Here is a 27,459-nt window from a genome sequence, read left to right as displayed (position 1 = left end):
GAGATTGGGGTGGGACCAGCTTGCTATTTTGTTGTTATACTGGTTCAAGTTATTTAGCCCATTACATCAACTATAATTTCATTTTAGCTCACCATAATCTGGTTCTTTCTTGCCATTTTATCTCTACTTTTTAAAGCTAACCACTTCATTATTCAGGTTTTATGCAACTTCTGCACTTCTGGTAGTTCCAGAAATTAAGAATGTTATTCCTCCTAAAGTCATTACTTTGAGTAATGGTAATTAACAGAGCTAGATTCTAATCCCAGCTTTGTGATCTTGGGAAGACACTTTTCTAGACACATTTTACATCTGTAAAATAAAGATGTACACTTAGAAGATGGAATTTCCTTCTAGTTTAAATATTGGATTGTTAAACTCTAGGGCCTAGTTTGTACCACGAGCTTTTGCACTGAGTTAATATATTCTTTTATAAGAACATTTTGTTGGCTACATTCATTTTATAAACTAGGGAAAGCTTTGTATTTATGTACAAACATGATTATACAAAAATGCCAATGCCTTGGGAAATAGCCTGTGGTAATGATACTTGAATTCAAGTCTCCTAGAACAGCTGTGTGGTCTTGGGTCACAGCCCTCTCTGAGCTTGTTTCCTTATCTGTTTTTTCCGTATCTGTAACCTGCTCTACGTTCCTTACGGATCATCGAAAGAGAAAGCAATGTGAAAAAATTGTGTACTTGTAAACAAAGCACTATACAAATATAAGTTGTTAGATATTATATTGTTTCTAATGGCTGATAAAATATCACCAAAGAAAAGTGCTTCCATAAAAGTTTTATTTATCCCCACAACAACCCTGTGAGGTAGGGTGATCAGGGCATTTGAAGATGAGAAAACTAAATCTACATTACTTGTTCACGGCTATACTGCATAGTAAATATGTAGAAATTAAATTGAATATTTTAAATGTCCATGACTTTATATTGATTCATGTGGAAAAAGGCAGAGAGAATATTAACTCCCCCCTACCTTAATGCCAAAAGGACACTGCCTTGAAAAATCCCATTTCAAAAGATGAAAGTAGTATTTCATTGCTTATTTCTACAAAGATTTATAAAATAAAAAAATAGTGAAATATTTTACAGTTAATATATATAATGGTCTCATTCAGGGATATGTCCTTCAGCTGTGTATATGATCAACTATTCCAAGTGCTAGAAAATGCCAACTCTTAAAAAGTATGAAAGACATGAATGATAATAAGCAGTAACCTCAATCTTCTTTATTATTCCTCCATGCATCTTGAATAAGTTCTGTGAAATCTGGTCCCAGTTAAAAAAAGAAAAAAGAAAACTCTACCACAAAGAGATGTCTGGTAAACTTAATTTTGTTGCCTATTCTCAACTCCCAAACCACTGTCACATTAAGTAAAGTAGTGATTTCCCAAATCTATGAGAATCACTTGGAGAGCTTTCAAAAAATACAGAACTCTCAGGCCCCACTCTAGACCCAGTGAGACAGTTTGGCAGAGGTCAGGCCTCAAGAATCTGTATTTCAAAAGCTCCACAGAGTAATTCTAATGAAGAGTCAGGTTTGGGAACCAGTGATATATTTTAAAATACTAATAACTAATATAAAAACCATAAAGTAAGTATAAACTTGTTGCTCTCATCTCCCCTTTTAAAAATTTCTCAAAACACATAATCCCGGAACTCTTGCCTCTGGGCAAGTAATTTCAATTCAAGATACAGAGAAACATTTTATAAAAATGTATCCTAGTGAATGAGACTTGGATTCCAATAATAATTTAAATAGCATTTAAATATAAGATACTGAGTTCTGTGGTTCTTATTCTGAAATTTTTTAAATGTATTTTATACAGGTTCTTAGCAGGCTTTTAACTCAGGGGACGACATGAAAAGTAATGACATAATCAAGCACATAAGCACTGAAAAAATACTATACTCAAAAACAGCTCATGAGAGGAATAAGAAAGTGAATGAATGACAACCTAAGGCCTTTTGGCCCATACATTTTTGTTCCCAGTCCACTCTTCCCCTATAAGGGGAAATAAAATAAACATTCTTTCCTAGTTACTTGGCATAGTTATTTGGTGGGTGACTATTAACACTAAGTTAATTTAGAAACACAAGTTTAAAAGAGATAACAAATAAATACCTAGGAAGACAAAGAGAAGTCAGGTCAGAAAACCTTAACTAGCTAATGATGTAGTATATAACACCATCATGTTAGGACAATTAAATGAAGGCTTCAGTGTCCTTTACATTTCAGCTTTATGTGATTGACACAAGACGTGGAAAAGATCTGGTCCTTATGAAGAAGTCTGTGCTCGCTGCAAAGATTTGTAGGAATAATGAAATGCTTTCTTCATTGATGAGATGAAGTCTCTGTTTTTCAGCAAGCTGACTAAACGAAACAGTAAAAAACAAACTTCTTTAGATGGTTGAATGCAAGTAATATCTAGTTGAAAAAGTCATTGGCCAAAGATAACTTTTTTTAAAAAAATGATTCTATGTTTAACATCCCCCCCAAAACCCAAAAAATAAACAAACCAGGAAAACCAAAGTAATATAAAAACACAATGTACACATCCATTTTCACTGACAGTTACAAGAAAATAGCCATTTATAGAAGTTACAATGCTTTCAACAAATGCCCCCAAAATTTTGGGAAACAAGATAAAGCCATCAGGTAAATAAATATACATACTAGCTAATATAAAACAATTTATGCTTTTAAATTGTTGTCAACTCTCTTTTAAGACCCAAGGAGAAATATGGTGCTATAAATCTGATTAGGGCTACATATATTACATGGAATTAAAAAACACAACTGATTAAAACATCCTAACAATAATACAAATATTTAAAAGAATGTCTTTAAAAGTCAGACATTTACCACTGGAAATATCACAATTATAATATGTACTTCAGAGTCGTAATGTGTATATAGGTCACTTTTGCCGTGTCTTATCAGGTATCCATCTCTCCTGCATTTACTAGTCAGTTTTTAAGAGTTCATGTTTTCTGTGTGAACTGAAGAGGCTGGGCACATCTCAATTCATAAACACCTCCATTTAACTAATGGAAATGTTTAAGGTAATATCTACCAACAGATAAAGCAAAGAAGGGGTAATAAGATAACACATTTTAAAGTGGAGGAAGCTGGATAACTGTCTCTATAACTTATTTTAAATTTTGTATTAATAACAAATTTAAAATGACTCAAATCAAGTAATGAAGAAAAAGAGACTGAATTGATCTCAAGAAATTTTCTCAGGCCATATAAAATTCTCCCTTAGTTTATTTCTTTACAGAATCTTGTTAGGCTTGATTCATTTGTCAGTCAACTTAAAAGAGCTCTGCTAGCAGGGGATCAAAAACAGCTTTACCAATAAAAGATGATTAAAAGTTGTTTTTAAAGTGCCTATAGGCACAGTGGTATATATAGGTGCTTACATTTCCCTTTTAGTTGTGGGAAAGCCCGTTGAGACTGTAGTTACTTAATCAGAAAAGCTTTCAGCAATTATAATGCAAGCTGAAAATTTAGATCCTGTATAGGTTTTGGGTTTTGCTGTTTGAACATAAAAAGGGAGCAAGGAGAAATGTAACCAGGTTCACAATTTTGAGCAAGAGCATATGTAAAGGTAACATATGTACATTTTATTTCAAGAAAGACAGAAGACAAACAGCATAAAGATGCCCAGATGCCCTAAAGATAAATACATTTCAAAGATTCTCATTAAAATGAATCTGTAGTATTTTTTCCTGCAAGCAAAATACCTTTCTTTAAATTAAAAACAAACAAACAAAAAAACCCCCAGTATTCTGAATTGCAAATGCTTTTTTTTTTTTTTTTTTTGCAGAAAATCTGCCATGATTATTTTTTTAATGAATAAGGATTTTCCACAAAACAGGCTTGCTCTACATGCTAGATTTTTAAACAGTTCAGTGACACAATATGCTAACTACATACACAACAGATAATATAGTAAGAAAACACTCAACCTGATGAAAAGTTAAAATCTTCATTAATACACTGAAAATTGACATAACTCATGCCTTTAAAATCAAAAATACAAAAATTAAATGTTTTCCTAAAAAGATTTCCTTATTTTAAGGATTCATTTGAAAATGAAGCTGCATGTAATTTGTACAATAAGTTGTACAAGTAAACAGGTAATATACATAAAAAATTAAGTGACATACTCCTCAATTATCAGTTGTCCACCTTTAATTTCCAATACTGTACTTTCTTAACAAGCATACAAAATATCAAACTTCTCTTTAGAAAAAGTGCCGTTCTTTGACATCCTTTACACAAAAACAGTCTGAGCCTGTGGCATGATAATGCAGTTGAGAGGCAAAGCATACTAACTTTTACAAATTCTACCTTCCATAAAAAGCCTCCCGAAAAAGAGATTACACGCCACTATAAAAATATCAACCTCTTGTGGTAGCTGCATTAGAGAACCAAGGCTTGAAGACTATTTTCATATAGCATAGAAAACCACTATGAGAACATATTAACTGCATTGGTGGCTTGGGAGTTTACTGTGCCACAGGATTATGCATAGCTACTGTAAGGTACCAAGACTGTTACACAGAGTTTTAATTGATTGTAACTGAGAGCATAACAGAGGTACTACCAGCCCATGCAAAATAACTAAAAATACTGAATCACTGTGCTGAATACTTCATTCCTGGAGAAAACCAAAGGCATCAGTAACCAAATCAAGCCCAACAGGTGACCAAACTCATTCTCCTCAAAGATTGGTGAGCACAGTGAAGTCTGAGGTATACCTTTTATCCATCAAATCTGTGTGCCACTGCAAGATATTACCACTTGGGAACACATGCCATCACAATGGTTTAAATCTTTTGAATATTAGTCATTCATATATTCTTATCTACCCAGTCTCTTGATTTTTGAAAAGATTTCACCTACAGTAGAATATTACAGAAACAAAATATAAATGCATGTTCTAAATGAAACTTACATGGACTAAAAGTAGAGAATATTTTTAAACAAATATACAATATGCAGGCAGACAAAGCAGGAAAACGGCCATTCAAATGTATAATAAAAAACTAAAAATTGACTATTTCCAGAAAACTATGAAGCGCCTCAACTAAAAGGAATGCATAATGAAATTCTAATCTAATACAGGTCAAAAATGTAAAAAGGTTATAAACCTTAACAGGAAAAATAAAACAACTTTTACTGGCCATTCCTGTTGAAATGAGAATTTTAAAGTAACAGAAAAGTGGCTACAAACCCACTTAGAGCACCAAACAGAGAGAAAATAAAAGTCCATTTTCATCTCTGTTATTATCATAAAATCCTGTGTGACTACAGGTCAAACTGCTGGTGGCAGAAACAGAATTCTTTATAAACTGCAGATGTCCTGTACGTAAAAAAATTTCACTGGAAGTTGCACTAGTTCTAAAGACTCTTCTGTTTTAGCCTACCTACTGTATGTATTCAATCTGAGATAAAGTCTCTTTCTGTAACCCTTGATTATTATTGGGCACCAAGATAAGAAAAGCAAGACGGGGTACAAAAATGCAAAATTTCAACAGTAATGGCAATGTTTTTGTCTTAGTCCAAAAGGGTCCTGCATTCTCTCCCCCTTCAGTGATTTGACAAGTCTTTGTACTTAATCTGGGGGCAGCAAATCATGCAAGCGAAATCGGTCTCTGATGTGAGGTCGAACATCTTCATTCTGTGTGGAGAAATAGACATTTTAAAAGCCACGTAATTTCAAAGACATGATCCCCATAACATTATGAACATTCTTACTTTGCAAAGAAACTATACCACCATTTATCAATATTTTATAATTTACATTATTTTGTTTGCCAAATAAAAAGATACTACACAGAAGCAGTTAAGTTTAGATTAAAAAAAAAAGCCTATCATTAATGTATTAATTTTGTAAGAACAATTATGCAATAAGAGGTCAAACCAAAAGATAGGTAAAGCATTCAGTCAATGAATTCTACTTTATATAGTAGTTTTAAAATTAATCCATGGACACAGAGGAAAAAGTTCCCAGAATAAAGTTTCAGTACCATAAGCATTAATTCTAGGCCTGAACTACAAAATCAATTTAACAAAACTAGTTAGTAACAACTAGTTAGCAAGAGGAAGTCTGGTAAAATAAAACATTCGATATATAAATTTTTAAATACTGATAAACATAATTTTAATATAATTTATAAGTTTCAAAAATGCTTGTAATCTTTTTTCAATCTCTGCCCTAATGTCCCACCATGTTGACTTAAAGTTAGTACACACAAAGCAACTGAGAAGATTTATTTCAACAGAGTTAAAGCAACAAAAACCTAACAAAATGATAAGATATACTTACCAGTTCTACTAGCTTCTCCAGAAATGGAATCAATTTTAGAAGTTCATTGTCATTTTTATCCATAAACCAGCTTTCTATAGGGATTCCATTAGATAGCTAAAGTGAAAAATAAGTAATTAACTCTTTTCATTTACATTTTGCCTACTTTGGAAAAGCTTAAAAGTAACAGATTTTAGTAAACATTAATCAGTAAGTTCCTTTGAAAAAAGGAATGCCATCAGAGTTTATGTCTGTCATATTCTTTGACAGCTTAATAGTGCAAGAGACAGATGTTAAGGAAGGAACTGAAACATAATTGGTTTTTCAGAGTAATTTATTTTTAGTGTATATAAAACTTAATAAGAAATATTCATTAAAACAAGTTTTGCATTAACATAACTAAAAACATTATTCATTCAAGAAATATTATTAGTCAATGCTAGGCATTTTGAATAAAGGAATTTTACCAATCTCAACAGAGAATACTATTAGAAAGCATATACTCTTACACAGGGACTGTGTCCCATTATTTTATTCCCAGCAACTAGCAAGATAACCTGAAACATAGTAGGAACATAACAAATTGACTCAATGGTATTTCATTGGTCTAAAAACAAAAATACAAACCATATTTGTTTTATAGTAAATATTCTCTAGGATAAAATATCTTTTAACATTTATGCAGAACACTGTGTTTGAGATGGAGGATAACTGAAATTATTTTATTTACGAACCAATTCTTAAAAACATTATTTCAAAATGCAAGTGAATAAAAGTAGTGACCTAAACTGAACATACTTCAATACCATATATGCAATTTTTCCCCATGTATTCTTTTTTACATTTTATTATGGACATTTTTGAAACAGAAAAGTTACGGGCAAAGCTTGTTTCATCTACACCCAACCCACTTTCCACCATTCCAATTCTGTACTGATTTATTCTGAAGAAAATCTCAGCCATATCACATGAACATACTCATAATGTAAAATATATCTTGCAAGGATGGCTAATCTCTTGTCAGTCTGTCTGCTATCTATCTATCTATCTGTCTATCTATCATATGCTGTGCTGTATGGCCTACGGGATCCTAGTTCCCTGACCAGGGATGGAACCTGGGCCCTCAGCAGGTGTAGGTGCTGAGTCCTAACCACTGGACTGCCAGGGAATTCCCTCTAGTTGAATTTATATTTCTAAGAATCATTGACAAAGGGTACAAACATATTGACAAAATAGTCTAAGAAAATATTTTGAAATGCCAAATCAAACAGACCAGAAGAACATGGTTAAGCTATTCATAATTCTGAAACATGTTTATAATCAAATTACTGATTTAACAATAGATAAGAATGCTATTAAATGATATATATCTTATAGTCCCTTCTTAGGGATTTACTACTTCAGATTTACTACTCAGATTTTTATGTATGTTGTACTTCATTTAAAAGAAAAATTTCCACAAGGAATATACTAATTTGGCATTCCTAATTCTAAAAGATGACACTAAACAGGGAAATTCCACCAGTGAAAATTCTGTTATCCCATCAAATCTTTTGGCAGCATTTGTCTGAGTTTGTTTAGCAACCCTCTTCCTACCTGATATGCAAAGGCTTGTGGTGAGTTGTCAATTATTATAGTTTTTGAAAGATCTCTTCCAAGGATATTTAAGTCCTTTATATAGTTTCCTTGTACACAAACACAATGTTCGCGGAAAAGCCGGTGCCTAAACATAAAAGTAAAAACAAATTAACTAAAAAAAAATATATATATATATATATGTAAAAAGCACAACATATACTGAAACACATATACAATACACATACCATAGGCTTTTCAAGTTAAGCCTTATCATTTTCTCTCACAAAGGAAATTCAAATGCAAGTGTGGGCCTAAGCTTTGGGCTACAGTTTTATTATAAAAATTCTTAGTGGGCTTCCCTGGTGGCGCAGTGGTTGAGAGTCCGCCCGCCGATGCAGGGGACACGGGTTCGTGCCCCGGTCCGGGAAGATCCCACATGCCGCGGAGCGGCTGGGCCCGTGAGCCATGGCCGCTGAGCCATGGCCGCTGAGGCTGCGTGTCCGGAGCCTGTGCTCCGCAACGGGAGAGGCCACAGCAGTGAGAGGCCCATGTACCGCAAAAAAAAAAAAAAAAAATTCTTAGCAATTATTGAAACCTTACAACCAAATATTACCATGCCTTAAAGAACTTTGTTTTATCCCAAAATGTTATATTAAATGATAAAGAGGGATTAAAAACTCTGTAAATTGTTTTTGTAATTTATTTACCCAGAAAAGCTCAGTTCAGATGCAGCATCTGGTTGTCATCGAGGTCCTGCTTTTTAACCAATTTTCCAGATGGTTGACTGAGGCACAAGGAGGTCAAGTGACTTGCCCAAGGTCACACAGTAAGTCAGTGGTTAGCCCCGCATTGGAACCCAGGATCCTCCTGGCTCCCAGTCCTTTGCTCTAACCAGAAGACCACACAGCCTCCCTATCCCTGCACATGCCAGAACAGAAAATATAAGAAGGAATGTTTCCGTGTTGGCATTTTTAAAAAATGTTTTTAGTTTCTCTTATAGTTTTTGAGGAAAGGTGCAGAGGCCAAAACATTCCATCATTTCAACTTTTCCCAAACACCCATCTTTATTTTAATTGCATGCGTGTGTGTGTGGGGGGGTGAGAGATCATTTGAAAAAACAGGGATTGAATGAAAAGATGAATTCAGATTTAAGTATTACAAATGTAAACTTATCTTTCACCAATGAAACTGAAAAATGCTATATCATTTTAAAAAGGTATTAAGGTTTTATAATAATATTTATATACTTGTAATAATTAATCTCCATTTAGCACTCAGAATATTAGATTCTGAATATTACTAATAACTGATACAGATCACCTTGAAATACTCCACTTGCATACATTAATTCATTTGGTAGTTTGGCTTCCTTGTGTCTTAATCCCACTATACAATTTTTCAGGAGCTAGGGCTTACACATACCTATATTTTGAATTATCCAATTTCAAGAAAGGGGCATTTTCTACCAACAAAATCTGCCATAGCTCTAATAACAACAAAACTGATATTTTAATCAGGGCCAATGGTGATGGAAAAGTGGAAGAATTTTAAAACCAGACAAAATGTAGTATAAACAATTCTTTTTCCCTTATTACAAAGAATGCTTTTAATTAAATGTTCATGAGTTAAATGATCACCTACCTCTGAAAGGTTTAAAGACAGTCCTACTTTGAAAAAAATAAGACTAGGCAAAAGAATTTAAGTCCTGGTTGGACCTAAGTAAGATTCCGTATTTTATTTGTATAAACATTTAGATACGAGGAAATTGGAGAGGCAGGTACAGCACATAACTGCAAATCACTATTGATAACTCTTCTCCAATAGCAGCAAATTCACCAGACACAGGAGACAGCTGAATATATATATATGGATACTAATGATTATTTTAATTAAATTATACTAAACCCCTTCCAGTTATTCAGGAATCTGAGGGTCAACAGCATGTATTTGCAGTTTTAGAAAGAAACTACTTTTGCTAGTCATCAAATTTGCATTCGGACTCACAGGATTCAGAGATCACAGGAATTTCTGAGTCTACCTTGTCACCAACATAGATGATTCCCTAAAGCACTCTAACGCATTCAATATACTGTTCAAAAAGTTTTTCCTGTTTTAACTTTTTCAAAATACAACTAGATAAAACAAGTTTAAACTCCCAAATGTGTAGATTTTATAAAACTAGTTTAAAAGAGGGGTTTTAATTTGTAACGTAACTGTGTGACTATGATTTGTCCCCTAGTAAAAATGAAAGCTCCAAGAGGGAAGGGCTTGTGTTGCTCACCACTGTTCCCTGGAACATTGGAGGGGCTGAATAGAAATCTTCAGAATAAATGAAGTCATGAGAGCAAAATCACTTGTATGCTTTTATAAAAGTTAGGTAAAATGAGCATAAATTATAATAAATTATATACTTTTATGAAACACACACATTTTCATTTGTGTGTCTGAAGCTTGCTTATATGGAAGATAAAATGGAAACTGACTACAGGACACATTTTGATCCTTTAGATTAAAAAAAAAAAATCACATTCTATTTACAAGGGAAAAATCTCCTAAATGTGGACATTAGGAAAAGCCTTTCACCATAGCTGAAACCACTCAATAATACAGGTACTTTTAACAGTAGAAATTAAGTTTAGGATTTTCCACTAAGACAGTATGGGAGAAAGTATTCAAGACAATGAACACCCAGCTATTAAAGCTTTTAGGAGCCTTTTGTGGCATCTCAGCTCTTGATCAAAACTCAAACATTAACTCCTATACCTTAGAGGATGCAGCAAGACTGCTGAGTCTTGGTATCTCACTTCAGTTGACAGAAATAATGAAACTAATTTTCAAATTGTTTTAAATTCCCATCTAACCAGGAACACACTCCCATCTAACCAGGAACACACTGCATCTGCTGGCTCAGGACACACAGAAGGAACTGAGTCCAGATCAGGAAAACCTGAGTGACTAAACCAACTGCAATTTCCAGTTAGATTTCATGTAACATTTTCTTTCCATGGAAGATAAATTTGCTCTTGAAAAAAGCAAAAGAGTTTAATTTGATCCTTTTTGTTAAAATTAACTTTTATTTCTCTAAGCCATTAAAAAGATGACAACACATGCATTATCTCAGAGACAGAAGGAAGGGAAAACATCATGCACACAGTGAAAAATTCCACATACCCCCAACCTCCTCCCAATCCCAAAAGAAGTGAGGATACAGATGTACAAGTGAATAAATACATTTGATCTTTGTATCCTTTAAAGAACGTCTGTCTGGAGTTAAATAATTAGGAACTCTTAAAGACTTTTGGGGCTTAAAAAAAAATTCACTTATTTTCCCCATTTAACACACAAATCTCTATATATGCAGCCAACTGAAAATGGCTATCAAAATTAAGTAGAAGCATAGTAATTTCATAGATCAGTGTGACAGACATTTCCACTATTTCTTAATTAAATTTACCTGACCAGTTGCTTTTTAGGGTCTAGTATGTTCAGTAACTTGTCTGCATACACCTTCTTAGAAGCAGTAAAAAGAATGATCTACAAATTCAGGGGAAAAGAAGTAATCATTATACATGATCTAAATATGGGTACTATATTGAATAAAATAAAAATACTTATATAATTAGCTTAAGTATATTTACCTCATACATCTGAGACATTCTTTCCAGGAATTCCCTGAAGAATGGTCTTAATCTCACGTAAACCTGAAAAAATACAAAGATAGGCTTCAGCAAACAAACATATAAAACAGGAACAACTTATTTATAAGATATGTTCTAACTTTGGATATAATTTAAAAGTTCATATGTTAAAGTAATACAAAAGTTTACTAAGTACCACTCAACCAAATATATTTCACATATACCAAAAGGTACTTAAAACAATCTTTTGGTAGGGTAATAATAATCGTTGGTGATCATTTCACTTTTTAATAGTTAAATAGCAGCATATAATAGTACTTCATGGAATATAATTTTAATAAACATTTAAACTAAAAATGGCAGGTTTCCCTCTGAGATTTTGATCCACCAATCAGCTCCATCTTCCAGCCAGGTAGCATCCATCCAATTATTAGGCAGGCTGTATATCCACCTCTAGCTGACCTATCTCAATGACCTTCCTCAATAATTACTCAGAATTTCTTCTTAACAATCACCTGCTAAGAGTACCTTTATTTTAAATTTCTATTAAGGTAAATAATGTTCAAGAAAGAGATGTCTGGATTGGTGGGTTTAAATAACTGGAATTTTTCAGAAATCAATCTTGTTCTATACTTACTGATTCAGATGTGGTATCTAAATTAGCGCTACTGGGCTACTTGAGATTGAAAATATAACAGTCAAATACACCAGTTATCAAAATCAACTGACAATATCAGGAAAGACTACAGTACCCAAAGAACTGACTTAAATACATTATTTTCTTATTTCTGTCTTCTTTTTGCCTACATTTAATGTACCTCTTGTAATATACTCAATATTCAAAAAGCACAGAAATATAAGCCATGAGCAACCACTAAAACTGATTTACGAAAGAATTTGACTCCTTTAAATTGTATTTATTTTGTGACAAAAATTTATAAAAAGAAAAGTTTGTACTCTACTCAAAGGTGATTATTAACATCAAAAAACATGAACAACAAATACTTATAGAATGCCTATGCACCAGATTCACTTGATTCAGATTTTTTTTAAAAAGCTGTGGTGGCAACAAATTCAAAATTTAGGCTTCATGGAATTTAATTTTGTTGTCAATACACATCTAAACAAAAATGCCCTTATGATAAAAATCTAGTTCTAGGAATGTTTTAGGGCAGAACAGGGAAATCAGGCAAAGGATATTAGGAGGTAGGGACTATGTACTACCAGTCTTTGTAAGTTCTGAAGCCCAAAGGGCGTAAGACAATGCCAAATATATAGTAAGTACATGATAAAAATCTGTTAAGTAAATTAAATATAATTGCCTGAACTTAAGCAATATAAACAAAATAGAGAAAGAGAGGCAAGACTACATACTACACAGGGACAACTACTGAATTTCCTTAAGAACTGATCACTTGTGGAAGACCAATTTCAAACATTAATATGCTAATAATATCACTCTATCCCTGCCTACAGGCTAGAATAATAAAGGTTTACTCATTTTTAAGCCTATTAGGCAGTTTATCTCAGCATCTTGACTAATCAAAAACCAAGTAAGCCACACACCCCCACCCCTAGCAAATAAATATGACAAAATCCTTAGTATCCAATCCCTATCACTTAGGATGAGGTATAAAATTTTTAACTAGAGTTGTGCTTCTAATTAATTTTAACATTTACATTGTGAAATATTTGGTATAGTTTGGTTTAGTTTTCAACACACCTTATTTGTTTGATAATCCAAGTAACTGATAGATTTAGATACATTTCTACCTTAACTGACAAAACCCCACAATTCGGCCAATACTTTTTTTCAATTACCTTATCTCATGGAGGATGATAAACCATGAACCATCACAGCCTTCTGTTTATTGCTAAGAAGGCTTATCAGTTAAATGCATTTAATAACCAAAAATACTTCATTTTTGCGTATGTATAAATGTTTTCATTTGCTTTCAATATCCCTGCTATCACTCGCTCCATATTGTAAAGTAAAATAAGCAGGGCCTCTACAATTTGGGATTTGTCTCCTTTGAACACTAAAACACTTCCACTGTAAAGGAATACTTCTATTTAAACAGTATTATCTAAGCATAATAAGTGGAGCACTGTACAAAGGTGACATTTTCCAACTTCTTACACAGTGACTTCCTGATTATGTCAAAACTATAACTTCATTATGCATTCTACTACTTTGACTATACTTAAATATAAAACACATCTTAAAATTTGATATTACTTTCATAATGTACCTGTTCACTGGGGATGAAAGGTGGCACTGAGATAGAGGAATATAATGCTAGAGTGTTTCCTTACCATGAGAACAGAATAACTGTTGACTGTAAATGTTCCTATTCTCAGAACAGATTCACCATTTGAAACACAGGAAGGTGTTTCAGGATTAAAAGATACAGGCAGAAACTGAGATGGTTAGCGGGGGGTGGGGGTGGGGAAGGAATGTAGAAAGGTACAAAGTAACAGCAAGCTAAGATGTGGCTGGGACCACAGAAGGTTCTGCCATGTGCTGAAAAGGTAAAATCTCAGAAAGAAAAATAGAAATAGAGACATAGGGCTTCCCTGGTGATGCAGTGGTTAAGAATCTGCCTGCCAATGCAGGGGACACGGGTTCAAGCCCTGGTCCGAGAAGATCACACATGCTGTGGAGCAACTAAGCCCGCGCACCACAACTACTGAGCTTGTGCTCTAGAGCCCGTATGCCACAACTACTGAGCCCGCGTGCTACAGCTACTGAAGCCCGCGTGCCTAGAGCACATGCTCCGCAACAAGAGAAGCCACCACTATGAGAAGCCCATGCACCGCAACGAAGAGTAGCCCCCACTCGCTGCAACTAGAGAAAGCACGCGTGCAGCAACAAAGACACAACACAGCCAAAATAAATAAATAAAACAAAAAATTTATAATAAAAAAAGAAATAGAGACATAAGGCCAACAAGGTCTAACTCATTTGGATGGATATATTAAAGCAGAAATATATAGAAGTTAAGAAGCACTAAGCACTATCCAGTAGGAAATAAGAACAATTTTAAGGTATGTATAATACAGTGAGACTACGATCACTTATTGTATTAGGTCAGAGATATACAAACATACAGATACACACATAGACATGCTTCCAAATGCTTCAAAATCTATTCCACAGATGCTCTTAACTCCATTTTTCTTCTCCTAACCTTCTCGTAACAAAGATTCCTGTCCCAAGCTGCCTACTTCCTATTTTCTACATTCTTCTACTACTTAGTACTTCAGAAACCATCCTTCTTCAAACCTGCAATTCTTCAAAATGATATAGTCTCTCAAATGTAAGACTAGGCCATACGTTTCATTTCAGGCTGGTATACATATATTCCTCCAAATATACAGCAATTATTCTATCTACACAACACATAGTTTTAATCTATCACTAAACCAAATATATTTTGAAAAAGTCAGTTTTAAAATAATGCATAATACTATAATAATGAACAACTGTTATACAAAAATACCATACCCAAAACATGTCTTAAATAAGACTGCCTACTACCCAAAGATGTTCATGTTATGAAATGTTTATTATGTAAAATTTTTGTACATTTCATGCTCGTGACTCTATTTTGTAACTGGAAGTTTGTACCTCTTAATCTCCCTCACTTACTTCATTATATGTTCATGATGTAAACTTTTAAAACAAAATCTACTAGAATAATGTCTGCAAAATAGTGATAATGGAACTAATCTTGTATAATATATTGTGGGCTGATTTTACCAAAACTTAAATTTTATATAGAAAAATGATAAATATATTATAGAAAAATAATATTACATTAACAGTACACTAACACTACTTGATTTGAACAATATCTGACAGTCAGCCTGTACTTTCTTTAGTACAAGAGGATGTCCTATAACTGTGCATGTAAGATGATCCTAACAGGCAATAAATGGTTAATGGAACTAGATTTAATAGTCATTAAAATAGCAAGCCAGTTATAAATTAATTATAAATATTTTCTGACAGTCTGCCTAAAGTCAAATTCATGTCTAAATATGCAATGTCAAGTTATATACACGAATTTCTGAGTATTAGTTTACCAAACCATTATCTAAGTTATCTAGGTAACTTTATGAGCACGACCAAAAAAGGGGGGTAGGGGGAGAAAACATCCAAAAGATAAGCAATTTCAATTTGTGGGCAAAATTGAAAAAAAATTTCTTACATGTGGATCTTTTTAGGAAAAATATTTCTAAATGGTTTTAAGCACAGATAATATGACCCTAACATATTCAAAAAGAAGTATCTTTAATAGTTTTTCCATGAAATCCTTTGAACTTATTGCTACACTGTTGCAGGAAGGAAAACAAAAAGATAAATTTGGTGGTATTCACCTACTTAAGAGTAGGTACCTTTAAATAAAAAGATGATTGGTGGATGCTATCTATTTAATCAGCAGTAATAAATTAAAACAGTAGAAAACTAACAACACTGAACAATGTGAAGAAGAGATGCTACAGGTATTAGCAGATACCACAGGTATACAAGGGGCTCTACCATTTTTTTTAACCCTTCTGCACACTTCTGTTTCTTTATCTATAAAATGCATATAATAACAGTACCTATATAGTGTTGTTTATTAAATAAGTTAATACATATAAAGCACCTAGAACAGTGCCAGAACACTGAGACTCCTAATAGCTATTATTACTATCCACTTTATTATTTAAAAGTAATCAGCCATAAGGAGAATAGCTGGAATGAGTAGGATTTTATGGGGGCAGAACTGGGCAACCTCAACTCAAAGAGAAAGCCATATCTATACTTTTAGAAGACGTAAAGTAAGTCAACTGATTACTTAACTATTTAACTTAGTTAACATTGTCTTAGCATCAATACCAGATCATAGAGACAAAACCCAAACCTTCTCCATAGAAAGAGGGTTGCTCAGATAGGCCTTGTGGAGGCCTCAACTTCATAACCCATTGGGTGATTTTACAAGTCACCTTTTGCTTCACACAGTTCCAATAAGAGGCTGCTGGGGATAGTATTTGTAGGTGGATCAATCTGAGGATGAATAGGTAAATACTAAAACATCAGAACCAATAAAAATAAAAACAAACAAAACCCCCAAACTAAAACCTTCTGCAAAACCTTATACTGTATTAAATAGAAATAAATTTGAAAAGATATTTTCTTATGGAGTCCCAAAGGGATAAAGTGCTTAATGTATTCATACAGAAGGTATATTAAAAATTAGCAACAAAGCATACTTTTCAAGTCATGGCCATTTACATACATATATAATATATATACAATATACATATATAATTTTTGAATTTAAATATGTATGTACACATATTTGTGCATATATATAAAATATTAATGTGTTTATCTTAAAGTCAAGTTTACTCATTTTAAGAGCAAAAAAAAAAAACCCCACAAATGTTGCCTTTAAAAACAAATTCTAAATTTTGAAGCCTCCAATTTAATATGCTTAGTAATCAACTGTCACATCTCCTATATTTGCAAAATATTTTTAGTTACTGAACAAGAATTTTCTGTATTTTTAAATGAACTTCTTCTAATTTGAAGATACATTTATAAAGAATACAAACCATGATGAAAAAATTAGTGCCAATGACTAGCTATAAGGATGGAAAAATTACTTTAAAATTATTTAAAATATTGACTCACAATTAGTTATCAAAATATTCTTCCCTACCAGATATAAAATATTACTTTTATCCTCAATACTGTGTCGATGACCCCAGATGTTTTAAGGAACAAAATACATACTACTTTTTTTTTTTTTTTTGCGGTACGCGGGCCTCTCACCGTTGTGGCCTCTCCCGCTGAGGAGCAGAGGCTCCGGACATGCAGGCTCAGCGGCCATGGCTCACGGGCCCAGCCGCTCCGCGGCACGTGGGATCCTCCCAGACCGGGGCACGAACCTGTGTCCCCTGCATCGGCAGGCAAACTCTCAACCACTGCGCCACCAGGGAAGCCCTACATTCTACTTTTGTACAATAAAATTATGCTTTACGAATGTCAAAACAAAATGCCTCTTATTTAGTATCAATTTAAGCCAGAGCTTGAGGGGAGGAAAAACTTCATTAGGTGTTTACTAACAAAACTCTTCATTTAAACGATTGCTTTTTTCTTCGTGAAGCAAAAATAATGCTGACTTTTCTTCCTAGACTGTGGAAAAGAGATAGATGCCACTGACCCTCTACTTCTATTTTTCTGTGGTATAAAATATTTGAGATCCTTATGAAAATTATCCTAGGTTGTAAGTTTCCCAAGAAAACAAACTATAATAATGAGGAAGAGGCTGAGCTTTGCTAACATGGGGCTTCCCACCCACCTCTCCCCCCAACTTTTCCCATAAAGGCAACCTCTACTATTAAAACAAAGCATCCTTTAGCAAGTAGCTCCCTACAGGATCCTATCTCTCCTTGAGTGCTTACCACAATCTGATTTCTGGACAGCTGACCCAAAGTTTGTTGATTTTACTGATCTTCAGAAAGCCACTGACTGGCTAAAGTCTTATTGGTGAACAGAGTCAAAAATCAGATGCCCCTGCCATACTTTACAGAATGAGGAGTTGGACAACACAGTTACGTTTGGTTGCACTGTAGTGAAACATATGAGGCATCTTCTTTTTGTCTTCAATTAGCCACGTTTGGGCTGAGTAGCTCTATTACATCTTCAAAAAACTGAGCTCCAGTTCTTGATGGAGACAGAGGAAGGTCATTGAGGAGGTGGTTCAGCTCAAGAGCTAAGTGAAAAATCTGTCTTTTGATTCAGTCCTGCTTGTGGATAGAAGTCATCTTCTGGATGGAAGAGGGAGTGAGATGACCTAGAGTCTTGAATTGGTGGATCTGCAGGAACAGAAACTAAATACAGTGGAGACCTCTTAACTGAGTAACACCACGAGATGGATTTCCTGACAATGTGTCAATATAAGCTAAATATAAAAATTAAAACATGTGCATTGGAACTGATCACGCACTTGTTTTTCCAGATATCAAATGCATTTGTACCATTCTATGAATAAATACGTTTCCCAATATCTAACTGTAAAACAATTCATGGAAAAACTACCAATTAAGGGAGAGGAAAAGACCCATTCAAACAAAAATCCATATACTTTGCCTTTGTGAATGCCACACCCTCACTTTAAAAACCCAGTTCTTCTTTCAAATGACTTTTTCTCCATATACACAAACTACGATCTGTCTATCTGTATAGTGTCAGTGGTAACATATATCAAAATTTTAATTTGAGTTGGATCTTTTAGGTTTATCTCCTAGAGAAATGGAAATTCAAATACATTCAAGGTACTAATTGAGGCTTGAATAATCTACATCCTCATATATTCTAAGTCTTGCATTAACTAGGTTGAGTCCTACTTATCAATCAAAAGAAGAGTGTGTATCATGAAGTAAGGCAATCTTTAAACGTGAGTAGTGACCACCTTAAATTTCCCTCAAACTTTCATCTGAATAAACCTAAGAAAGCCCATAACCAGGCTACAGTGGACCTAATTTTAAATCTCTCTATATATTAACAAGAATTTTGATGAACATTTGATTACTTACTTCCACTTATAATTTGAATATGTAAATTTATTGCATATACTCTCATAATTATTAGACCAAGGGTCAGCAAACTATGGCCTTTGGGCCAAATCCAGATCATCACTTATTTCTGTAAATAAAGTTTTAATGGGACACAGTCATTGCTTATTCATTATGTATTGTTTAGGACTACTTTCATGCTACAATGGCAGAAAAAGTAGTTGTAACACAGACTGCAAAACCTAAAATATTAACAACTGGCCCTTTAAAGGAAAAAGTTTGCCAACCCCTGATACAGACCATTATCAGAAGATACATAAGACAACTTATATTTTAAATTGTTTTGAAAGAAAGAGAGTAACAAATAGAATTAACATTAGATATGGTTCTACTATAACAAACTTACCATAAACAAAAAGCAAAAGTAACAAAAGTTCCAAGAGGAAATTTATCTAGCTTTGAATCAGATGAAGAATTTGATCCTATCTTAACATTACCATTTTATTTTTAAGAGTATATACATAAATGTTATGGAATTGACATATTCAAGAGTATATAAATGCCATGAAACTGTTCCCCCTTAAAAATGGTTAATTTTATGTTGTGAATTTCATCTCAACAAATTATTTTTTTAAGAGTATATACAGTATTTTACAGGTTTCTACCTTTAAGTGGGCCACATTATACTGTAGTGGTTAAACATGTAAGTTACATCTTACCTAATAATGTGGTTTCTCCAAAATCTCTTAGATCATCCCAGACCCTTGTGTATATTTCTTCTTTGCCAGTAGATGGAGACAACACCACTGAAAGTTTAAAAGACATCATTCCCTGTTTAAAGGGAGCTTGCTGGTCTGAAAACTGGGGGAACCCTAACCCAAGATTTCTTCAAAGTTATTTTTTAAAAAGCAGACAGAATGGCTATGCCAAAACTAGAAATCCAGTATTAACTATGGACATCCTCAAAACTTACTGAAAGGGAACTAAACTCTGTACATGATGTAGTAACTAAATCATTTTAAAATACAATCATCTCTATAATTTTTAAGATTCAAACTTCCTGCTCATTGCTCCTGATTTAGGTTAGCTCATTTAATTTTCCTGTTTCAGAAAGTATAACTCAGATATATAAGAAAAAGAATTCTTTGAATTCCACAGAGGTAGATGCAGTACGTATGAAGTTTTTTTTATATTAGTCATATGCACTGCTAGGAGCCTTTTATTCAAAATAAGACAACTGTCTGGATCCACAGGAAACAGTAAGAATTTTATAAAGAAGAGAACTAAAGAAGAAATGGTGGAAGCAATAAGAAAAAAATTCAATTTTATGGTCACACTGAAAAGAAATACACTCATGAAAGGGAAATCAAACTCATCTACTCTCCAAGTTTCTTATTTCACTACTAAAAATTATGTAAACAGACCAAAACCATCTATCAGAAATAAATTTCAAATCTGGAAGCTTAAGAAATCACATCAAAATAATTATTTATAGTTTTCAGTAACAGTTTTCTTTTCCAAATTCAAAAGCCTGAAAGCCATTGTTTTTAAGGGCAATTTTGAACATAAAAACAAGGTTATCAAGCTAAAAAGAGAGAACATATTGCCATGCTATTTATATTTGCCACAAGACTCCTGTCCTTGAATTACACTAAACAAGAACAACCTATTTGGCAGAAAATGTCTTAAGAAAAAGATTTACCTTAAACAAATAATATACAGTTAAAAAGGAATTCAAAACCCTAAAATCCCTCATTTTTATGTATATTTTGCTCATCCTCTGATCTATATCAGAACTAAAATCAGTTTACATAAAAGGGAAATAAATATATTGATAGTATCCAGATATTACCATACCTACAGTACCTTTCTAGGTTAAACCAGAACTGACAATAACTGCTTAAATCCTCTTATGACTGATTACAAGATAACGTAGGTAAAGTAGATCCTGAACCACAAACTATTTAACTCTAAAATTTTATGATTTCCGAGCTATAATAACTATCATGTGCCAAGAAAACTATACACATATTCTAACTGCCTATTAAGAGCACATAAACAACCATAAACACCTTTTCATTGTTCACATGGTAAATGTTCTGTGACTTTAGTTAATCCTTGGGTTGGCTTCCACCTGACAAACAACAAAGTTTTTGACCCTTTCCCAATCCTTCAACAACTGGTTTATAAGAAGGTAATGCTAGTTCAATAACAACCTCCATGAACAGAAAGGCACGTCGTAGTTTTTGAAGTGTATTCACATATATTAATTCAAATTATATAATAGGAAAATCTGAAACATAAAGTAAAACCTATGGTCAACACACATAATCTGCAGTGAAATGTAAATGGTATTTGTATTTTGCACTGTTACCTGTCCATCGACACAGAGGAGGAAGAAATACTTATACTCTAATTTTTTAAGTAAAGCAGTAACTAGAAGAGTGTCCTGGAATTCTGTGATTAAAATAAAGTAGATCTACTACACTGCAACCTACACACCATATTACTACAAAAGGCAATAAAAATGACCAACAAGGAATAAGGTTTCTTCCTATTAATTGGGTTTTGGAAAAACAACAACAACAACGCCAAGTGTTAACCTGGCAAGCTCTCGGGGACCTAAGATGTCAGTGTTCCTGCCTCCACCTGCTGGCAAACAGGTTATGAAACTAGCAGAGAGCAATGGGTAAAAAAAGTTCACATTTTTTTGGTAACATTTATGTTGTTTTATGTAGTTATTTATTTAGCATGATGCTACTTTGTGTTACTAAATCATTAAAATACAGATGAAATCCATTAGGAATAAACACATTAAATTTCACCAAAAAAAAAAAATTTACAGAAGATTTCTTGGTTCAAAATATCTAACAGGCCAAAACTCAAGTTAAAAAGTTTTAATTACCTGATAAATGACATCTTGGAAAAGGACTGGAAAAGTAAGTGCTGCATCTTCTAGCTCATTTAAACTACAGTGTACTAGTGTTTCATCCTTAAAATAAAAAGGACATATTGAATGAACCAAGATATTACGACATTTCAATTGATAATTTTATGTATTCATGCTCACCAAAAACATTTATTAAAGCACCCATTCATACATGGAATTTTATATTTATAATACATTATTGTGTGTGGCATAGCAATCTGGGATAGAATTTTCTAAGTCACTTGTTCTCACGTGTGGCTGCTAGAACAGCAAGCAGCATCAGCATCATCTGGGAACTACTAGTTAGAAATGCAAAACCTCCAGCTCCATTTCTTATCATTCAAACTCAGCAAGGAGTAGAGAGGAACTCAGCAATCTATGTTTCAATAAGCCTTTTAGGTGATTAGGATGCATACGCATGTTTGGCAACCACTGTTCTGAGTCCTGCAGTTGCCAACTTTCTGTTAAGTAAACCACATATAAACTTTCTTAATTTTTTTTTTTACAATTTGCCAATGGAAGTTTAGTATCTAACTATTAAAAATATATATCTTCTATTTATATATAGCTCCTTATTCTTAAACCTTTTATAAAGAATTTTATTTTAGAAAATGGATATTTCAGTATCTGTTGAACATGTTTCATAGACATAAACATTGTTTAACTAAATTAGCAGTCAATCAAGACTTCTTTCTCATCTTTGATTACCAAGCCCTGTTTTCTCATGAGGAAAAGAAGGTAAGGATCATTCAACGTAAGGTATGTGCAAATATGTATATTTCTCAAATCCTGAAGGATAAAAAAAAAAAAGGCTTCCATTTGTAGAAAGTGACAACACTTAAAAAAATAAAGCTGCTAGTAACTACCCCCCAAATTTTTCAATGTGTTTAAGATGAATTAAAATGAAACACAAATGCTCATACCTTGTGATTCCACATCTTATTAGCTGGAGTGTTTCTTTTAACCTAAAGTTAAACTGTGAGGAGGCAAAGAGCAAAAAACACTCTAGATATGCCTCATTTTCTTTTTCTTTTTTTAACATCTTATTGTAGTATAATTGCTTTACAATGTTGTGTTAGTTTCTGCAGTATAACAAAGTGAATCAGCTATATGTATACATATATCCCCATATCCCCTCCCTCTTGAGCCTCCCTATCCCACCCCTCTAGGTGGTCACAAAGCACCGAGCTGATCTCCCTGTGTTATGCAGCTGCTTCCCACTAGCTATCTATTTTACATTTGGTAGTGTATACATGTCAAAGCTCACTTTGTTCCAGCTTCCCCACCCCACCATGTCCTCAAGTCCATTCTCTACGTCTGCATCTTTATATCTGTCCTGCCACTAGGTTCATCAGAACCATTTTTTTTTTCGATTCCATATACATGTGTTAGCGTATGGTATTTTTTTTTCTCTTTCTGACTTACTTCACTCTGTATGACAGACTCTAGGTCCACCCACATTTTCTTTTAATAGCATATCAGAGTACACAATTCAAGGTATTCCCTTAGTATCTTTAAAAAAGGTATTCTCTTTCTTATAATTGAATCATAGCTAATTCTACTTTCTTCATCTACAGCCTATCTAAATTTTGATCATTCTTCTTTACCCAATTCTGTAAAATTACTCATTTATGCTCACCAATTCTTATCTTTCCCTCTCTATTTACCTCCACATTGGATTAAAAATTATATGGCCAAACTTGCTATCATGACATCAACTGCTAACATAAAAATCTAGCAAAATCTTTTTCAGTTTCTGTATATCAAATCTAAACTACTCATAATCAGTTTCAAAATTTCTCTTTTTTTGCCTACTTATCCTCTAATAAACACCTTAAATACTTAGGCCTTCTGGATGCCTATTTTATTTATATCTCTTTGGCTAGGCAAAGGCTAAGGTGCTCAACTCTCAAAACAACTATATATGCTAGTTAAGATTTTAAAAATATGCTTTTCCTTAAGATAAAAAAATTTTTTTTAATAAGAACTAAACCACATTTCCAACTATAGGTTACTAGTAACAAAGGCTTTTAAATAGTAAAATGTTTTCCAGTATTATATAATAGATACATATTTTTGCTAATATCAAGAAATTGCCGGCAGATGGTAAATAATGGTGACCATATATTAAATTTGGTTAGGAAAAGATAAGAGATATTCAGTTTTCAAAGCTCTTCTGGTACCCTAAAAAAATATAAATTTTAAAATTCACACCAAGAGAGCATATTAAAGGTTTTATTAGTCAGCATTAAGAAGTCATGCTTTTGAGAGTCTATTAATAAAGTTATTAGTATTAGATAATATTAATACTTAGTATTAAGTATTACATAGATTGCCCCTCCCCCCAAAAAAGGAACAAGAAAAGGAGTATGGTCTTGCATGAGGTTAACTCATTAAGACCTAGGTCCTTCAGGGGAACATGACTGGGACTCCCCCACCCCCCAAAAAGGTTGAAATCTAGCCATGAAATTAGAATTTATTGGGAGATTAAAAAACAAAACAAAGGGTATAGGAGTATGGGGGCAATAATTAATTTAATTTAAATAGAAAAATAGTGAAATAGCGGGGGTTGTTGGGGGAGAAAAAGAAAAAGAAAGCCTAATTTATTTTCAAAGGGTACTGGAAACCAACAAATTGGGGAGGCCCTGGCATTAGACTGTGCTTAAAATAAAAACATTTCAGAACACCTAAGACATGTTTTTATAGTAAATGTATGTGTAAGGCTATTCATTCACTTGTATTCTTTTAGGTATTTTGGGCTAGTATTTTTAAAAAGAATTTAAAGCCTTTATTTTCCCTAACTCTACAGATAATATACTTACCAAGTCTAAAACTAGGGAGAATTCTGGTGTGCTTCTTGTCTTCAGTGGAAGGGCAGGTTTCCTATTTAGTTGTTCTTCTGTCAGTGGTGGAACATGTTTGATGAAATAATAGCTATAAATCAAATTTTAAGAAAATTTCAACATTTCTACATTTTTGTAAATATAAAACATATTACTAAATTCAGCTCATCTTTAAGTTTTTAATTAAATAATGCATATTTAAACCTAGTAAACCAAACTTATAAAACACATAAGTAAAACAGAAAATATACAAATTAGTATTTCAGTAACTCAGCAAAGTATTAATACCTACAGGTCAAATGCTCTTTGCAATATACCATTTAGCCACCCCTCTACATATGTACTTTCATTCCTTTCAAAGAGAGAAAGGAAAAAAAAAAAAAAACTCACGGGTCAAATACTTCCCAGTCTTCTTCATAGGTGGCCTCTGCGTGGGCTGATGAATAACCACTATCTGGAGTTACTGGTGCTATTTAACAAAGTGAAAAACAAAATGTTGCTTTTACTCACTTAATGCTTCCATGAAGTATACATTTTTACTGCTTTTATTAAGATCTTCCTGAAGCCCTGTGTATTTTAGGTTAAAGATAAGACAGAAATAATTTGTAAACAGTATTTAAAAGTAAATTTATAAACACATAGATCTAACTCTGGATCCAAAGGAAAAATTTACCATTACATACAAAGTGGCAAGTTATATCGTGGCTAGCAAAATTTAAATCCCTAACAGCTAAGAGAAAATTTACTACTTACACTATTTCCTACTATTTACTACTTACACTGTGGAGTGTATTATTAGGAAAATACACTCCACAAAATTTCCATTTCTAACTGGATGATGTTTGTATGTATAAACATAAAAATTTCATGGTGCTCATAGCAGTAATACTTCACAAAGTGCACAGTACATACAGGCAGTCAATATATGTGTGCTGACAACAGATCCCGAAGGTAGTTTTAAACCTAAGATCCATGAACAGGCTTTAAGAGGTCTACAAACTCCTAGACTTATGAAAAAATGTTTTATGTACATTTTTACAGGATTCTCAAGGTTGTCTACGATCTTAAAAGTTAAGAAATTATGCTGTATATAGAAATCAGTGCTTTAGAAGACCCATTATTTTACTTCTCATTTACAAGCAACTTAAAAATAATCAAGAAACAATTCTGTATTCCACGACACATAGTCCATTCTAAGTTTGAATTAAAATTTGATCAATTGATAAAGCTTTAGAAATTATGTTAGGAATTTTCTAAGACAATATTTACAACTTAAATTCACTGAGACAATGTTAACTTACAAGCTAAACAGGTAATGTCTTGGAGATGAAAGTTTAAGGTGGATGCTAGAGACTGAATGTTTGTGTTGCCCCAAAATTCATATATTGAAACCTAATCCCCAATGTGATCGTGTCTGGAGATGGAGTCTTTGGGAGGTCATGAGGTCATTAGGTCATGAGGGTGGAGCCCTCATAAATGAGATTAATGCTCTTTAAAAAAGACCCCCAAAGAGCTTGCAGAGCTTCTGGCATAAGAGGACACAGTAAGAAGACAGCTATCTATGAACCAGAGAGCAGATCTTCACCAGACACTGAATCTGTTGGGGCTTTGATCTCAGATTTCCTAGACTCCTGAACTATGAAAAATAAATTTCTATTGTTTATATGTCACCTAGTCTAATGGTAGTTTTTTAGAGTAGCCTGAAAGGACTAAGACAGTGGGCCTCAATAAAAATTGCTGTACTCTATCTATAGGAATGGAATACTGGTGGATAGTAGTCTTTCAGGATAAAAACTTATGTTTTTTGCTATTACCATGTATTAATACCTTCTGAGACAGAGCCAATACAGTGTGTATGTTCAATAAATGACAACAGATGTAAAGCAGAATTTTTGTTCATTTCTAACAACTTTATGCCAGTAACGGTTCATTAGCACAAGGGGACAAATGGAAAAATATATCTTCCTACCACTTTACTATTTCAAATTCCTATTAATCTCAGAGAAAGGGGGACAGGAAGTAATTAGTATTCGAGCACCTCCATGCTAAGCATTTTTCATATTTCATCTCATTTAGCCTTCAAAGCTCTAAATTATTATTGCCATTTTAAAGCTAAGAAAACTGTCTCAGAGAGCTTAAATAAGTTATCTAAAGTCACACAGATAAGTAAATGGTAGAGCCAGCCTCCTTCCTTCTTGTTCTCTCTGGCTACGTTCTTCAAGTTGGGGAAAAGTACCACTTTTGTCACTCATACTCATATTTGAAGATCAGCAAAACTTTTACTTCTTCCTTTCATGATCCTCCCAGAGTAACTGCAATGTGCCACCTCAATATTTTGCTCATTTATTTGTAACAACACTCACCACACTGTACAGTAATTTTTGTGTATACTTGGCTCATCAATTAGATCATATACTCTTCAGGGTCAATAAGCACATCTTAGTCATCTTTATAAATAGTGCCCATCACAAAAAGTACGTGTTCAATTAAATGTTAGAAAAACGAATGAATGAGACAAATGGAGTAAATCTTACTATTCCCCTCTAGAAACTAAAGTTATAGAAATC

The 27,459-nt window shown here is 33.3% G+C and overlaps 1 protein-coding gene across 3 annotated transcripts in view; it reads right to left on the bottom strand.

Moving 5' to 3' along the window:
- Positions 1-778: 778 nt before the first annotated feature.
- CTDSPL2 (CTD small phosphatase like 2) overlaps positions 779-27,459 on the bottom strand; it is a 71,122-nt gene continuing 44,441 nt past the window's right edge. For 2 of the 3 annotated variants that reach the window (XM_027084162.1, XM_027084161.1), the window contains exons 6-13: positions 25,283-25,361; positions 24,872-24,983; positions 22,026-22,112; positions 11,549-11,611; positions 11,365-11,444; positions 7,929-8,055; positions 6,354-6,449; positions 779-5,705 (exon numbers count right to left, since the gene is read on the bottom strand). In XM_027084162.1, coding sequence (XP_026939963.1) covers positions 5,640-5,705; positions 6,354-6,449; positions 7,929-8,055; positions 11,365-11,444; positions 11,549-11,611; positions 22,026-22,112; positions 24,872-24,983; positions 25,283-25,361 — 710 coding nt within the window. In that variant the 3' untranslated portion in view covers positions 779-5,639. The remainder of the gene's footprint in view (positions 5,706-6,353; positions 6,450-7,928; positions 8,056-11,364; positions 11,445-11,548; positions 11,612-22,025; positions 22,113-24,871; positions 24,984-25,282; positions 25,362-27,459) is intronic. The other variant, XM_027084163.1, reaches the window with a different exon arrangement.

The sequence above is a fragment of the Aethalodelphis obliquidens genome, unplaced genomic scaffold (genome assembly GCF_003676395.1).
Source record: "Aethalodelphis obliquidens isolate GAN/ISIS:26980383/991018 unplaced genomic scaffold, ASM367639v1 scaffold51, whole genome shotgun sequence".
Taxonomy (NCBI): Eukaryota; Metazoa; Chordata; class Mammalia; order Artiodactyla; family Delphinidae; genus Aethalodelphis; species Aethalodelphis obliquidens.
This window is presented reverse-complemented; position numbering and strand designations above follow the sequence as displayed.